This window comes from Heterodontus francisci, chromosome 11 (assembly GCF_036365525.1).
Source record: "Heterodontus francisci isolate sHetFra1 chromosome 11, sHetFra1.hap1, whole genome shotgun sequence".
Classification (NCBI taxonomy): domain Eukaryota; kingdom Metazoa; phylum Chordata; class Chondrichthyes; order Heterodontiformes; family Heterodontidae; genus Heterodontus; species Heterodontus francisci.
Window position 1 is genome coordinate 51,387,961 of NC_090381.1, and position 17,396 is coordinate 51,405,356.

Consider the following 17,396-nt stretch of genomic DNA (forward strand, 5'->3'; position numbering starts at 1 on the left):
TTCAGTTAAACACTGTAAAGGCAAATCAGATTCCTGATTAAGCAGGCTCAGGAAGAAGCAGCTTAAAGATACTCAGGTTCTGAAACTGATTAGTTGGATTGGATAGGATATCCTTTTGTACCTATATTCTTGGGTCTCTGAAAGTCCAATTTACACAGATGCAATTGCACTCCAATCAACTCTCTAGAAAATTCCACAAAGCTAGCTACTGAAACAATTCCCACTTTGTCATCCCCACTGTCATATTAAACACCAAAACCACTGAACTGCATTGCAGTTACGGCTCATGTGATACTATTTGCAGAATTAAAAGTTAACACACTTCATATATGTTTTATAAAGTTACACAAAATAAATCTTTGTTACATATAGTTGACACAAGTTTTGGAATTCTACTTTTAATACAGTAGATAAATCAAGATGCTACAGGTTAGCGAACTTAGTAGCAAGGCCTTTTAGATTTTTTTTCCAAAAGTAGTGATTACGCAGGAGAGAAAATTAAATAAAACTTTTCAAGTACAATGCATTTAATTCCGCACCTAAATTACTCTAGTATTAATAAAAAAACTACTTTTTCCCATGACAGGAAAAAAAGTTCTCTTAATCTGGCTTTTAATTTTGGTTCTGGAACCATGTAACCATGCTACTACTGAACTAGAATAAAGTCAACATGACTTGATCATTATCAAATGCTCCAGAAACAGAATAGCTTATTTATGAAGCTTTACCTTCTAAAGACTTCAAAGGCATGTCGGGGTGCTGGGGGGATGTTACATTTTGGTGTAGCAGACTGAGTAGGCCAATAACCTGTAGTCAGAACTCTTACTGTCAAGTCGACACCCCCTAGAGAGACCTGAGGGAACAAAAGGACCGAGAGCATATTTCATTTTTATACATTGCTGTAATTACAACAGGTACTGTACTCAGCAGAATATAATGGCTCAGATTTTGCAGTCAGTGGCAAAATGAGTGTTCACCACTGACGTCAAAGAAAGCTTCCCACAAAGATCCTATGATCTTTATGGTGTGAATTTCATCTTTCCAGATGTTAATTTTTTTTGCCACCAAATCTAGGGATCTCCATGCATCCACCAGTAGTGTTATCATTAAGCAAACTAATCAGCCATTCACGGTGAAGAATTCGCACAGATAGCAAACCAGGAAGTAAAGTGATCATCATTCACATCTTGTAAATTTTCCAGTTAAATAAAGATTGGGACAAACACATGGAAATACGGTAGAAGTTGAAACTTTTGATAAAAATTCCATAGCTTTTTAATTTTTTTAATGCAGAAATTTGATAAATATAAAATCAGATTTGCAGACCCAGAGAGGTTGTTTAGGAGTATTTATGAATTTAGTGCACCGTTAAAAACCCAGTTACACCTTATTCAACAAGGTGCAACTTTTTTTCTTTCTTTAAAAACAGTAATATTACAGCGTAAAGGGGAAGTTTATGCAGTTCAAGTGATTTCTAAAGACTACCGTCTGTGCAGACTTCAACAGTGCACTCTGGAGGAGCTGGGAATCACTGGCAGCAATTTCAGGATTTCAAAATTTAACTGTGCATATCTGAGCGTCAGACGTTGCCATCAGTTTTGCAGTTGCAATGATAACGAATACTGACAATTTTGCCATTAATACAAGTGCAAAATCTGGGCCTTGTTCATTGTACATTAAAATTTAGTTTGTTGCTAAATTTTTTAAAAATAGATTGTCATTATAAATTTTAAAAGATATCTATATACCATTACAGAATACAAAGCTTTTGATGGCCCTATGTTTACATTTTGATGCAAAACTCATTTATTGGTGATGGGTGGGGGGAGAAAGGAGGTCAAACCTTGTTGAATAAAAAAAATTTACAATTTTTATGATAAATGTATCAATCGTAGACTACAAACTGAAACCTCCAACAGTCAATAGATAATAGACTAGTAGATATGTCAAATTAGAAACTTTGATTTTCAAATCACATGGAAATATTTCATCCCCAATACTATACTTAATACTTTACTGAAACACGTTCTCACCCCTGTAGTTTGTAAGTGCTGTCGGAATTCATCCATCGTTGTATTTGAGATACTCATGTCCCTGAACATTCCCTCCAGTTTGGATGTGAACTGGCAACCACACTCGGTCTGAAGGAAAAGGAATATTTAACACATAATTCAAGAAGTCAGATGCAACTTTAATGTACATACAACTATCAAAGTCTCAATTTTGCCGCCTTCAAAAGGGAAAAATAGTTCGCTAGTTGAATGATGTACACCTTTTGCATATCCTAACCTCTGAATTCAACAGGATTACATGAAAACTGAAAAACAAAAATTTTTACTTTCTACTTACTTTCTAAGAAAATACAAGAGGTCTTATTCAAGATAAAATGGCATTAAAATGCCAGACTGTGATTTAAAAAATGGTTGCATGAAATGAAAATCTCAATATTTTGAACATTAATTAAGCATATCTTGACAGTTAACTTACTCATATTCAGCAACTTTCATTCAATTGAATAATGTTGAATCCAATTATGTACGGTGGAACTTCCACTGAAATAAAGAGCGTCTTTCACATACTTTTGTTCCTTCTAAACATTATTATTCTGGCTATTTAAGTTCTGACTACAAAGGGGTGTTAAGAAAACAACCTATTTTAAAATCAGACAAAACCTGTAAAACAAAGTATTGTGCAGCTAATCGCAAAATTTCATGCATTGACCTGGATGCACTTAACTAGATAGTGGTCAACTTAGTAATTGTAGGTTAAATTAATTTCACACAATTAAGTTAATAATTATCCAAACAGAATTGTATTTATGGCTCACAACAGACCACTGCTGCTTCCCTCTATAGCATAGATTTAATGTTTTGCTAATTCAATATAAAATTATGTGGAAGTGAAACAATGATCACACACAATTTCCTTACAGATATAAAGATTTGGATAAGCATTTTTGCCAGAACCAATCAAACTGAAGTTTCAAGCTTCACTTTACTGCTGACTCAGTGCTGCAGCATTTGATGGCAGTTTTGTGAATTAAAGTTTTCACTGTGCTTTTTACAATACTTGCTCAAAAGTGGTTAATGAAACTATAATCAGTTTAAATTAACCAGAGTGAAAATCTAAATATTGTGGCATGTTCCACTTGTGAAGATAATCACATAACTTATTTGGTAGCTCACTATCCTTATGCATCATGTCACCCTCACCAGTGGCATTTATAATTTACTACATAATTTTTCATGCTACATCTTGTATTTCCCTTCATGCCATTCCCTCTAAATACAGTAGAATAAACTTTCAATTTTTACAATTATATTTTTGCAGTGGAAAATTACAGTAATGTGTTCACCAATATTAATGTAAATGCGACTAGAAATTGTTTAATTTCGGGCTACCATAACCTAAGATTTACATTTTCACCTTAAGTTTCGAGATCATGTTTTTCTCTGAGTCATCAGATACACTTTTGTTAGTAAGAAGCCTTCTGGCCAGATGTTGCTTGTAGTATCGTTCAAATACATCCTTCTCCTGCATAAATCGGAACAGAACCATGGCCTTGTCCAAGATTGTCTCTACTTCTTGTTCTGTCAACTTAAAACAAAAAAAAATGATTCGCGCCTTTGTAACAGGAAACCTTTGGTTTAGATTAAATACTAAACGTACCCAAGTTCAATTTCAACACAGGATATTATTATTTCAAAGGATAGTCTTCTATAAACTTGACTGGCATTTCAACAACTGAAATCTCAATTACAGCTCACAATATGTTTCCTCAGAGAGTTAACAAATAAACCCAATATTAACAGAAAATCCTTTATCTGAATAAGCTGCATGTGGAATTTCTGAATTTATTTACGTAATCACAGCACACAGATGTACCTATCCCACAGGGACTGCAGCAGTTCAAGAAGGCAGCCCACGACCACCTTCTCAAGGGCAATTAGGGATGGGCAATAAATGCTATCCAAGCCAGCAATGCCCACATCCCATGAATGAATGAAAGAGAAATGTAAACATGGGCTTGGAATTTCTGCAAGATTTCCACCCTGATAGCTGTGTAATCTGGACAGAAGCAAATGAAATACTAGTAAAGATGATGGCATTTTAATGAGTGGTGGCCGTAACTATTTTTTTTAATTCAATACATGGGATGTGGGCGTGCTGGACAATCTGTAATCTGATGTGGATTCAAAAATCCATTCACCTGAAGCAGCCATCGCCCATAAAACAGGCCACGCCCAGGTCAGATATGGCAAGTTTCCAACAACTGCACCTATTTGGAGTGCTCTCATTATGCCCAGGTACCCGTGGTCACATGAATCCAGCATCAGTCACCTGTACCTGCAGAAGTCTGACCCAGGTCCATTTCTCCTGCAACCATGGCCTGGATTTCGCAGTCAGCGGCAAGGCAATGACGCTCACTGCTGACCTCAAAAATTCTGCCCACAAAGATCTAGAAATCTCTGCCGCGTGGATTTCCATTTCCTAACTTTAATTTGAATTAGGTGCCAAGTCAAGGGAATCACCAGGCATCCATCAGCAGTGATGTCATCAAGCAGGGTAAGAAGAATTCTCAAATAAAATGCACCGAATTTTTCACTTAATTAAAAATTTCATAGCAAAATAAATGATTGGGACATAGACAAAGGATTGTTAGATGAAATATCATACTTAAAAGTTTGAAAATGCGATCATAATGTAGAAATTGACATCCCACAAATATATAATTAGTTTTTCAGGGCCAGGGAGGCTGTTCAACAGTAATTATTAATTTTTTAAAAGTTACACCTCACTCGACAAGGTGCAACTTTTCAAGGATTTTTACAAGATTAATAACATAGGAGAAGGTTTCATCAGTTCAGTGATTTCTACTTGACTGCAGTCTGGGAGAACTCCCAACAGTGCGCCCTATGAGGAAACACAATCACTGACAGCAACCTCTGGATTTTTCACACTTAACTGCACATGTGCAGACTCCATAAGTTGCAGTCAGTTATAAAAGAGTAATGAGTGAGCGCTGATCATTTCGCCATTAGTACCATGAAATCCAGGTCATTTACTTTAAATTCAGTTTTGAATAGTCTAAATTCTATTAGAGCATGACATGACACACCAATGCATTTTCAATTGACTGCTGGTCACAGGACTTATGTACCAAGGGCAGATCAAAGCAAAGATCCAAGCCAAGTATCCATTAAAAAAATAATTGAAGCAATTGAAGAATGGCTGATTTCCAAACAATTGCACTCCTCTGCGATGCTGGAAAATGCCTTTTTACAGGTGACAAACTGATTACAGTGCTTAATTGCATTGATTCATTGGAGATTGCATGGTTGGACTTATCCTAAACGAGTTTGTGCAGAAACTTGAGCTTAACGTCATCTCTGCAAATCAGCAGTTTTGTGTACATTTTGCCAATTTGCATTAGGTTTTCCACAGGGGCACAAAGAGTTTTGATAGTTGTAAGTTCATAGTCATAGAGTTTTACAGCACAGAAACAGGCCCGTCAGCCCAATGCAACTGCGCCAACCATCAAACACCCGTCCAATCTAATCCCATTTTGCCGCACTTGGCCCGTAGCCTTGTATGCTATGGCGTTTCAAGTGCTCATCTAAATACTTCTTAAATGTTGTGAGGGTTCCTGCTTCTACCACCCCTTTAGGCAGTGTGTTCCAAATTCTAACCTCTGGGTGAAAACATTTTTCCTCAACTCCCCTCTAAACCTCCTGCCCCTTACCTTAAATCTATGCCCCCTGGTTACTGACCCCTCTGCTAAGGGAAAAAGTTCCTGGCTATCGATCCCATCAATGCCCCTCATAATTTTGTATACCAATCAGGCCCCCCTCAGCCTTCTCCGCTCCAAGGAAAACATCCCTAGCCTATCCAGTCTCTCTTCATAACTGAAATGCTCCAGCCCAGGCAACATCCTGGTGAATCTCCTCTGCACCCTCTCCAGTGCAATCACATCCTTCCTATAGTGTGGTGACCATAAATGTACACAGTACTCCAGCTGTGGCCTAACTAGCGTTTTATACAGCTCGAACATAACCTCCCTGCTCTTATATTCTATGCCTCGGCTAATAAAGGCAAGTATCCCATATGCTTTCCTAACCACCTTATCTACCTGTGCTGCTGCCCTCAGTGATCTATGGACAAGCACCCCAAGGTCCCTCTGACCCTCTGTACTTCCTAGGGTCCTATCATCCATTGTATATTCCCTTGTCTTGTTAGTCCTCCCAAAATGCATCACCTCTCACTTCTCAGGATTAAACTCCATCTGCCACTGTTCCGCCCATCTATATCATCCTGTAATCTGAGGCTTTCCTCCTTACTATTTACGACATCATCATCACCTCATTCCATGACAATATGAAAGGCACAATTCAGCACAGCAACAACTCATCAGACCCCTTTCCTATCCTGAGTGGCGTGAAACAGGGCTGTGTTCTCGCACCTACACTGTTTGGGATTTTCTTCTCCCTGCTGCTCTTTCATGTATTCAAGTCTTAAGAAGGAATTTTCCTCCACACAAGATCAGGTGGCAGGTTGTTCAACTTTGCCCGTCTAAGAGCGAAGACCAAAGTACGGAAAGTCCTCATCAGGGAACTCCTCTTTGCTGACGATGCTGCTTTAACATCTCACACTGAAGAGTGCCTGCAGAGTCTCATGGACAGGTTTGCGGCTGCCTGCAACGAATTTGGCCTAACCATCAGCCTCAAGAAAACAAACATCATGGGACAGGACGTCAGAAATGCTCCATCCATCAATATTGGCGACCACGCTCTGGAAGTGGTTCAAGTGTTCACCTACCTAGGCTCAACTATCACCAGTAACCTGTCTCTAGATGCAGAAATCAACAAGCGCATGGGAAAGGCTTCCACTGCTATGTCCAGACTGGCCAAGAGAGTGTGGGAAAATGGTGCACTGACACGGAACACAAAAGTCCGAGTGTATCAAGCCTGTGTCCTCAGTACCTTGCTCTAAGGCAGCGAGGCCTGGACAATGTATGTCAGCCAAGAGCGATGTCTCAATCCATTCCATCTTTGCTGCCTCCAGAGAATCCTTGGCATCAGGTGGCAGGACCATATCTCCAACGCAGAAGTCCTCAAGGCGGCCAACATCCCCAGCTTATACACACTACTGAGCCAGCGGTGCTTGTGATGACTTGGCCTGTGAGCCGTGTGGAAGATAGCAGGATCCCCAAGGACACATTGTACAGCGAGCTCATCACTGGTATCAGACCCACTGGCCGTCCATATCTCCGCCTTACTGCAATAATTGTGACTCCTTAATGAACAGTGCAATGCCACCTCCTCTTTTACCCCCTCCCCAATCACGTCTGAAGATTCTATAGCCTGGGATATTAAGCTGTCAGTCCTGCCCTTCCCTCAACCATGTCTCAGTGATAGCAATAATATCATAATCCCATGTGTTAATCGACAACCTCAATTCATCTACCTTACCAGTAAGACTCCTTGCATTAAAATAGATACAATCCAGCCTCGCATTATTTGCTTGAGCCTCAACAGGTCTACATTTACTCTGCACTCCAGACTCTTAGCTTCTCTTCTACTTTTGACTGTACATCACCCCCTACTCTGCTTCTACTCTGTATCCCATCCCCCTGCCAAATTAGTTTAAACGCACCCCCCCTCCCACCCTCCCCCCACCCCCACAACAGCACTAACAAACCTCCCAGCAAGGATGTTGGTCCCGTTCCGGTTCAGGTGCAACCCATCCATCTTATACAGATTGTACCTATGCCAGAAACAGGCCCAGTGATCCAGGAAACTAAAGCCCTCCCTCCTGCCCTATCTCCTCAACCATGCATTCAACTGCTCCAACCTCCTATTCATATACTCACTAGCCCGTGGCACTGCAAGAAACCCAGAGATTACAACCTTTGAGATCCTACTTTTTAATCTGCTCCCTAAATTCTTTTTGCAGGACCTCATCCCTCTTTCTACCTATGTCATTGGTACCAACGTGGACCGCGACCTCCAGCTGTGCACCCTCACCCTCCAGAATACTCTAACCGCTTGGTGATATCCATCACCCTTGTACCAGGAGGCAACATACCGCCCTGGAATCACGTCTGCAACCAGAGAAACACCCATCTGTTCCTCTAACCATAGAATCTCCTACCACTATTGCCCTCTTGTCCATTTTTCTCCATGCCAGCACAGCTGAGTCACCCATGATATTCCAGTTATGAATCTCAGTGCATTCTCCAGAGGAACACACTTTCCCATCGGTACCCAGAACTGAACACCAATCAGAAAGTGGGATGTCCTCAGGGGACTCCTGCACTACCCGTCTTTCTTTATCCATCCGGCAGCCACCCAGTCACCCCCCCGACTGTGCTCGCCCAGGCACCGGCTTGACTACCTCTTGAAACGTGCCATCCACATAGTCCTCCACCTCACGGAAGCACCACAGTGACTTCAGCCGCCGCTCGAGCTCCAAAACCCGAAGCTCAAGCTTCTGCAACTGGAGACACTTTCTGCAGACATGTTCGCCAAGGCCACATTGCACAGGAGGCACATTCTGCTTGGCCAAACTGCCCTACCATTATTTAACTTTATCATGAAAACTTGCTAGTTGAAATAACTTACCAGCTATTGACAATCAGCTTTCATACCCTGTACCTTTGAGGCTGAGAAAGAAAAAGACCAAAGAGCATCTTCCACCACCCCCAGCCAGCAAAGATACCCACACTTAACTTACAGCCTCACTCCATGCAAACAGCACTAGTATAGCTAGTAAATACTAATAATTTACAGGTAGCTATCCTACGGCTTTAATTTAAAAGGAACCTTTTTTTTTTAAAACATCAATCTATCACAGCTATCCCCAGGCAATAACAGCTGCCGCCCACCGAATAATCAGCATACAGAATTTCAGCGATGTCACTATTAGTTTCCCCCCCCCACTTAATCTAAACAAAGCGTGCGCAGAAACAGTCAGAGAGACCGTCGCTGTCCCGGACTTCAGGTTAGTGAAGGGCCTCAAGCCCCGCTCGTTCTTTGATAGGACTGCTTCCAGTCCAGACTCCTTCCAAGTCCGCCGCTGTCCCGGACTTCAGGTTAGTTCAAAGATACACCAACTGTTGCTTTGTGGATACATGTTCCCAAAGACAAAATTGGAACTTTAACCAACTGTGGAAAAATATCCAAGATCTGATAAAGTTGTGAAATGCAAAACATAAATTACAGAATAGTTACAGTGCAGAAGGAGGCCATTCAGCCCAATGTCTGCACCAACTCTCCGAATGAGCAACTTACCTATTGCCATTGCCCTGCCTTCTCCTCATAACCCTGTACATTCTTCCTTTATAGATAACAGTCTAATTCCCTTTTGAATGCCTCGATTGAACCTGCCTCCACCACATTCTGAGGCAGTGCATTCCAGATTCTAACCACGCGTCGGGTACAGAAGTTTATCCTCATGTCGCTTTTGCTTCTTTGGCCAATCACTTTAAATCTGTGCCCTCTTGTTCTCAATCCTTTCATGTATACCAACAGTTTTTCCCTATCCATTCTGTCCAGACCCCTCATAATTTTGAATACCTCTATCAAATCTCCTCTCAGCCTTTTCTTCTCCAACGAAAACAGTCCCAACTTCTCCAATATGTCTTCAATGTGCCAATCTTAAGAACCAAAATGTCAGGCAGCAATGACAGCAAACAACTAATAGGGTATGGTACAACAGTCAGACAGCAACTAATAACATAATATTCCGGATACTCAAAGACAAAAACCTAGTTACAACAGCAGAAAACAAAGTGTAGAATTTGTTTCAGTTTAGCAGACTTTCAGTAGTTTTTGTTTATTCAGTGCTGGAATATTTTTAGGAAGGACTAAAGTGGCAAAGTAAGAAACCTAAACAGATTCCGCAAAACTTCTGGCTGTCAAAAAAAAATAGCAAAAGGTAAGTTTGATGCTGGGACTGAAAGTTGGAGGAAAGCATTAGCTCAAAGTTTGAGTATTGAAAGTATTGTCTGCGGTACTTATATTGAAACACAATGTTACACTGAAAGCCAGCATTTAAAAATAAATTGTACATTCATTTATCTAAACTATCTGCACATACTCAGGGCTACTTTTCAGATATTTATTGGCTACCATGGTGCACAGAGCGAACGGTTGTGAAGAGTAAAAAAAGTCATTACTTTTGCTGAATTTATCAAGTCATTTCAAGTTATTTGATTTAAAGATTGACAAAAAATGTCTATGGCTTTTCTCATTTCCCTATTAAAGTGACATAGGCAAGTTAAAAATCTAGTACAAACTACACATTCAAGATGAAAAACCTGCATTTTAGATGCTACCCCATCTCAAACAAATCAGTATATGTCACTTAAACAAACGTCCATAAGGTCCCAGGTTCTATACCTAGTTTATGCCGAGTTAGTCAAGCAGAGCTTTTTATTACCAAGAGTTACTTGCACCACCCTAACATTGACTCCACCTGCCCTCAGTTTGCTCCACTCGAAGGCCTGTTATGAGGGTTTCCAATTTTTTTGTTAAAATTGAAGAATTGATAATCTATTTTAAAACTGAAAAGAGATTCCATAAATGCTGGAACAGTAAACAGTTACTGAAAGGTTGTGACTGAAAGTGGAACTGTAAACAGTATTGGAAAGCATCGATTTTCAAATAAAAACCCAGCAGAGGTTGTTTTGGTTTGGAGAGACGTTTCAGAGAAGTGACAAGCCAAGATTTATGGTTGTCATGAGACTGGACTTCTGGAAAAGTTTTAGATTCAATTTGAACTGTTAAAAAGTCAGTTTGCTTCTTGACCTGCCAGAAGACTACCAGTCCATCTTTCTCTCGAAAAATAATTCTGCATCAAGAGATTCCCACCTTCTCCTGTATTTGAAGAAAGCGGGCACAATTAAAGAACTTGCATGACAAATGTGTGGAACTGAAACCTTTGTTGCTGCATTTTTGCTGTAAGACCTGACTGATGCCTTCTATAGCTGCATCTCTGGGAAAGCCTACCAAGTTATCTTCAACATCGCCTGGAAGGAACTTTTCTGGGAAGATCCTCCTGACAGTTGCCTATTTACATTTGGGACACCTCACTGAGATAAAGGACACCTTTCCATACCTTCTTTTCAGCCCAAGTGTTTTTTTTTATTCCTTCTATTTCTTTCAATAAGCTGTAAACAAAAATCCCTTTTATTTTTTTCCCGGTTAACCAGTTGTGTGTGTGTATGTATGTGCGCGCCTGCGTGCGAGTGAGAGGGTTAGGATAAATAAGGGGCTTTAATATTTTAATTGTGTGTGGATGTTTTACTGTATTATTGGTTGAGACCAATATAATATAATGGATAATTTTGTTATTTATTAAAGAAACCTAGTTGGTGTGCTTTATTCTGGGGAAAAATAGAGTATATGATTGACTGTTTCAGTAGGTGGGAAAATTTAAATATATGTTGTGACCTGTGGAGAAGTGGGACTAAATTAACAGTGCACCCCTCCCACCTCGGTTGTAACAATGCCCAAATGCACCCTCACAGACCTGTTCCCTGTCCCTCAATGTATTAAATAAAAAAGCACCCTCACTTTCAAATTTCTCCTTAAACGTTCACCACCCTAACTCTGCAATAATCTCCAAGCTACCGCTCCCTCCCTTTGATCTTCCTATACTGTCCTTTCGTGCACATCACCACCTTTTCAACTATCCACTGGTGGTAGAATATTCAGCCCCCCCCCTTAAAATCTTCTGCTTCTCTAATGCTTTTTCCCCATCTTTTCACTGAAACTTTTAAACAACTCTACTAAATTCTCTCCCTATTGGCTCAATGTTCCAACCCTCTTATTAGAATCAATGATACAGCACAGAAGGAGGACATCTGGTCTACTGTACCTGTACCAGCACTTTGAAAGAGCTATCCAATTAATCTACGCCCATGGTCTTTCCCCATAGCCCTGCAAACTTCCCTCTTCAAATATTTATTTAGCCAATTTCTTTTTGAAAGCAATTATTGAACCAGCTTTCAGCACCCTTTCAGGCAGTGCATTCCAGATCATAACTCACAGCATAAAAGAAATTCTCATCTCACCTTTGTTTTGCTAATTAACCTTAAATTTGTGTCCTCTGTATACTGACTTTACCACCACTTGAAATAGTTTCTCTTTATTTATTTTATCAAAACCCTTCACAATTTTGAATTTCTCTATTAAAATCTCCCCTTAACCTTCTCTGCCCTAAAGAGAACAACACGAGCTTCTGTAGATCCTCAAATAACTGAAGCTTTTTTAAAATAACAGCCTTCTCACCGTGCCCTGCCAATTTTACATATGAGTACATTCACCTCCAGGTCTCTTCGTGCCTGCACCCCTCTTTAAAACAGTACCATTTAGTTAATATTGTCTCTCCTCATTCTTTCTACCAAAATGTATTACTTCATACTTCTCTGTGCCATGTGTCTGTCCATTTCTCCAGTCTGTCTGTCCTCCTGAGGACTTCATTACATTTCCAAATTTCATATGCTTTACGTATTTAAAAAGGCATAAAACAAGCAAGTTGCTGTAACGACATCACAAATACCAACAGCATTTTCAGGTGACTGAGAGTTGTGATTATGCAACAATGCTCTGCAGCAAGGGGCCGTGACTTCCTTCCATATTATAAACCTCCATGGATAAGGAAGCCAGAGTTCTTGACTGCTATCCTACACTTCGAATGGAATTGTACATGCGATCACCAGGTGGAAACAGTTGATTAGTATTCAAACAGCCTTTAAATGAGGTTTCGACACTTAAAACACTGAGGCAGAATCAGAAAGGTGCTAAATTCTTGAGAACAGCATAACAGTGCCTTAAGGAAGAGGAAAGATAAAGGGTGAAAAATGACAAGAAATACTTACGCCTTTCACTCCCTTTTTAAGTTTGTCATCAATAAATAATGACAAATATTCTGGCGACCTGGAGTTGAGGTTAAGGAAGTATTCAAAGTCACCAGCAATGGTCTGTTTAAAAAGACGATCATTGTTGAATGAATCCTGAAGAAAACGATCAAATCTGCCCTTCAGATCAAGGAGACCCTGTTTGAGCAAAAATATGCATGTTTAGTCTGCAGGCCCATTCTGCACATCATTTCAATAAGCTTGTAGTTTTAAGAACTTATGATAAGCCTCCATAGGTATATTGCAACTAATTATTTCTAAACTACATTTAGCATAGAACAAACTTGGCACATAGTTACAGAAGCACTGACTTTATTGATGGCTTAGTCATTTAATATTTTAAAACTGGCTGCCAGTGGCGCAGTGGTTAGCACCGCAGCCTCACAGCTCCAGGGACCCGGGTTCGATTCTGGGTACTGCCTGTGCGGAGTTTGCAAGTTCTCCCTGTGTCTGCGTGGGTTTCCTCCGGGTGCTCCGGTTTCCTCCCACATGCCAAAAGACTTGCAGGTTGATAGGTTAATTGGCCATTATAAATTGTCACTAGTAGAGGTAGATGGTAGGGAAATATATAGAGACAGTTGGGGATGTGACAGGAATATGGGATTAGTGTAGGATTTGTATAAAATGGGTGGTTAATGGTCGGCACAGACTCGGTGGGCCGAAGGGCCTGTTTCAGTGCTGTATCTCTAAAACTAAACTAAAAAAAAAACTAAAACTACTACAGCCCTTGTATTGCTTGCATCGTGGGAGTGACGTTTACACTGGTAAAGCTAACTCATTTATCTCTACAGCAAAATCGCACATTTGTGGAAGTCTGGGTCAAAAGTACTGCTATTGAGTTAATGGAACCAGCACTCTCCTATTATATATAGAGACCTCGGTCAGGTCACCTCTCAGTCTTTTTTCTAGCCTGTTCAGTTTTTATTAGTTGCACCCACTCAGTTCTCGTATTATACTTATAAACCTGTTTTGCATTTTATCCAGTGCTTCTATATCGATTTTGTACTATGGAAACTAGAACTGTGCACATTAGACACCCAACCAAGGTTCCATATGCAATTAACATAACTTTGCTTTGAATTCTATTCCTCTAGAAATGAACCCCAGCACTTTGCAATTTTTAGGGCTTTGTTAACCTGTGTTGCTACTTTTAATGATTTGTGAATCTGTATGTCTCGATCCCTTTGCAACTCTACCCCTTTTAGACTCATTTTCGAAGCAATGACTGGATTCCTTAATCCTCTTGCCAACATGCATCACCTCACACTTGCCTATGTTGAAAGTCAATTGCCATTTACATGTCTATTCTGCAAGTTTGTTAGTATCATCTTGAATTTTGCCACTCTTCCTCAGCAATAACTATACCCGCACCCCCCACTACCCCACCCCCGATGAAGCTACGAAACAAGCAACAATGCAGAAGTGCCTTGATTTGTAAAAGTACACAGGTAAACCTACAGAGACCAGTCATTGACAGCCTCCTTTACCCTCAAAAACAACTCCAAATTTATAATCTCTGAACCACTGCTATTAGTCAGCAACAATTGGCCTTCTCTCGTTGCCCAGATGCTTATTCTTACATTTCAATGCAAGTTATGAACTCTGGTAAAAGTTGGACAAAGCCCCAGAAATATTTTTTTCCCTTGGTTTGGTAGGGGGAAGGAAGGTTGGATTAGGTTGAGTGTATGGAGGAAGAAAGAGCGTATACTTTACCCACAATATAGTTCTCATCCTATCCGTACACTAGAATGATGTTCCCTCTTCATTATTCAAATTTATCATTTAAACTGATTGAACTATAAGTCTGTAAATAAATCCAATGTAACCTTCAAAGTATTATAATTTATAAAGTGAATGCTGTATGAATTTTTTTTGAACATTCCATCATACACAACACTCTAAAATGTACTAGTTAAACTGTATAGATTGATGAACTAATTTGTGAAATTTCTGAAAAGCACTTACAATTTAATTTACTTGTGCATTTTGATTCAGGTTACTAGCTGCTTTCCCTTCTACTTAACAACAATTATAATGAAAGAACAGAACTGTCTCATGCTGACCTGAATGTAGTCAACTGGGTTCTTGCCTTCTCCTTCCTCAGACACCAGTGCCTTGCCCTGTTCTCTCAGGTAGGAACTCATACACTCACACATAGTTTTCAGGCCATTTGGCACACGACTGAAAAGCTTATACATACAGGCTAGGTCTGAAATAGGATATAAAAGGACTTTTTGTACTATCTTGACAGTGCACTGCAAAGTGTAATAAAGTAGTGACATACAAATTTTAACTTTAAACAATACTAAATATTTCTGCAGAGTGCATTTCTTGCCCCTGCTGCACAATCTTATTGACAGGGACAGTGCAGTTAAATAAAGCATAAAATAGCACCAGGTTTGAGAGATTCAGATGCCAGTTTGACTTGACTTGCCATTCAAATTTTCCAGATAGCTTTCAAGATCCTGATCATGACTAGATGTTCAAGTGGATTTTTCAGCAACAACAAATTACTGGTTTCAATAACGAACAAGAAAAAGTGAAATGAACTAAGTGATGGGTAACTACTGCAAATAAATTAACACAGTGGAGATCAGTCCACAAGGGTTTTAGCCATTACCCTAGCAGTAATGAATAAATTTGTTCCATTAATAAAATCTTTATGCATAGAACCTTGTCACGAGGCCAACAAGGTACCCATGGCTGAAACAATACAACTCAGCAGAGACAACTTGGCCTTTACAAATGTCATCTCAACAAAAGGAAGCTCTGGGCAGCATATTGCCACATCTGACCATTCACCTGAGAACAGGTCTTCTTGGTACAGATTTAAATGGGTCAATGGATACAAAATTTCAACAGATTTTAGAATCAAATTGCTCTGTTAACAAGTATGGTCAATTCTACCCAGATCTTGTGAATTACTCTGGGTATACGTGGTACCTGGGACTGTACAGTGCAACTTTTCCAGCTACGACATTAGACTGAGCCCCACAGTAAACTGCCCTTCATCCTGCAGAAAAACCTCAACATTGTGTTGCTAAACATGACGAGATTTTCATGTAGCCAGTTATTAAACATAGAAAAAAGTGGTTTCCATTTAAATAGTACACCATGTGGAGCTCAACCTATCCCTGCTCAAGGAGCTACTGTGAAACTCTCCCTTGACAAAGTCTTGAGAGAAAGAGCAGAGTTTAGATTCTAATATCTGTTTAGAACACCAGAGCTGTTTTTGAATAGTGTTCAGATACACAAATTCCTCCATATTTATTGATGTCCCTTACCAGTCCTTCAAAATTGGCAGAGCTGGTCACATTACTTTATTTCATGTTTGCTTATGATTGGCAGCCTATACTACACAGGAACTATGGCAACTTCTGAGAAAACAATTACGTTGGCGGTCCCAGGGATCAGTGCTGGGACAGCAGCCCTCAATATACCTCAATGACTTGGATTCAGAAACTCAGTTAGAAATTGCTCAAAGATGTAGATGATGCCAAATTAAAAAAGATAGTACATTCAGTGGTGGCAGCTCAAACATTATACCAGGAGTTGGCCAAAATATGCAACTTGGCAGAGTAATGCCAGATATAATTTAATATGGGCTAGTGTAACATACTGTACTCAGGAAAGAAACTGGGACACGTGTTTACTCTATGAAACAGCTAAGCAAGAAATTGAAAGAGATCAGAGAGTCTTAGACTCGAGGTGCAACGTGCCTAACCACTCGAGGTACAACATGCCTTGAGTAGCAAACAATAAAGCCAACAGAACACTTTATTAAGCTAAACAAGGACAGCACAAGTCAGATTCAAACTGTACAGTGCATTAGTCAGACCACATCTAAGCACTGTGTTCAACTCTGGTCATCAAGGGAGATATTCCCGTTGCAGTGCAGACAGTAGGGAGAAGTTGGTTTCCTAGTGTTAGAAGTCTGAGTTACGAGTAAAATGTTTAGAAACCTGGGTGTCTGAGCAGTGCCCAGAGAGGTAAAATACGGATAGTGAAGAGTATGTAAAAGGTTAATCTGAAACATTATTTAAATTCAATTGTAAGAAGGGCAAAGGTTCAAACTAGTCACAGTAAAGTTAAGACTAATATCAGGTCTTCAGAAAGAATGATTATATGGAATGGACTTCCAACTAGAGCAGCAGATGAAAACCCTGAAATAATTTAATAACTGGATGCTGCAGTGGAGCTACTTTAGGGTCTTACCAGATAAATGAACTGAAGATGTCAGTTGGCCTTCTTCATTCATAATTGTCTTGGGACATGAAGATAGAATAGAGTTTGCATCTAAAATATGATCAGTGCATTTTTGTACTAAGGCTACCATTTTAAGACAACAGATGCCTCTTAAATGATCTCAATCTCCTGAGACAACAGAATATGCCTACATTTTACAAAGCAACTGTTGAAAAATAGAAAAATGAAAAAAAAGTAAAAGCCTTACATCCCTATAACTAATCAAAGA

At 39.8% G+C, this 17,396-nt stretch overlaps 1 protein-coding gene across 1 annotated transcript in view; it reads right to left on the reverse strand.

Annotated features, from left to right (window-relative positions):
- The window catches only part of cul3b (cullin 3b), an 89,547-nt gene that overhangs the window by 21,385 nt on the left and 50,766 nt on the right, over window positions 1-17,396 (reverse strand). The window contains exons 7-11 of the mRNA XM_068042141.1: window positions 14,986-15,131; window positions 12,884-13,060; window positions 3,427-3,597; window positions 2,034-2,141; window positions 729-853 (exon numbers count right to left, since the gene is read on the reverse strand). Coding sequence (XP_067898242.1) covers window positions 729-853; window positions 2,034-2,141; window positions 3,427-3,597; window positions 12,884-13,060; window positions 14,986-15,131 — 727 coding nt within the window. The remainder of the gene's footprint in view (window positions 1-728; window positions 854-2,033; window positions 2,142-3,426; window positions 3,598-12,883; window positions 13,061-14,985; window positions 15,132-17,396) is intronic.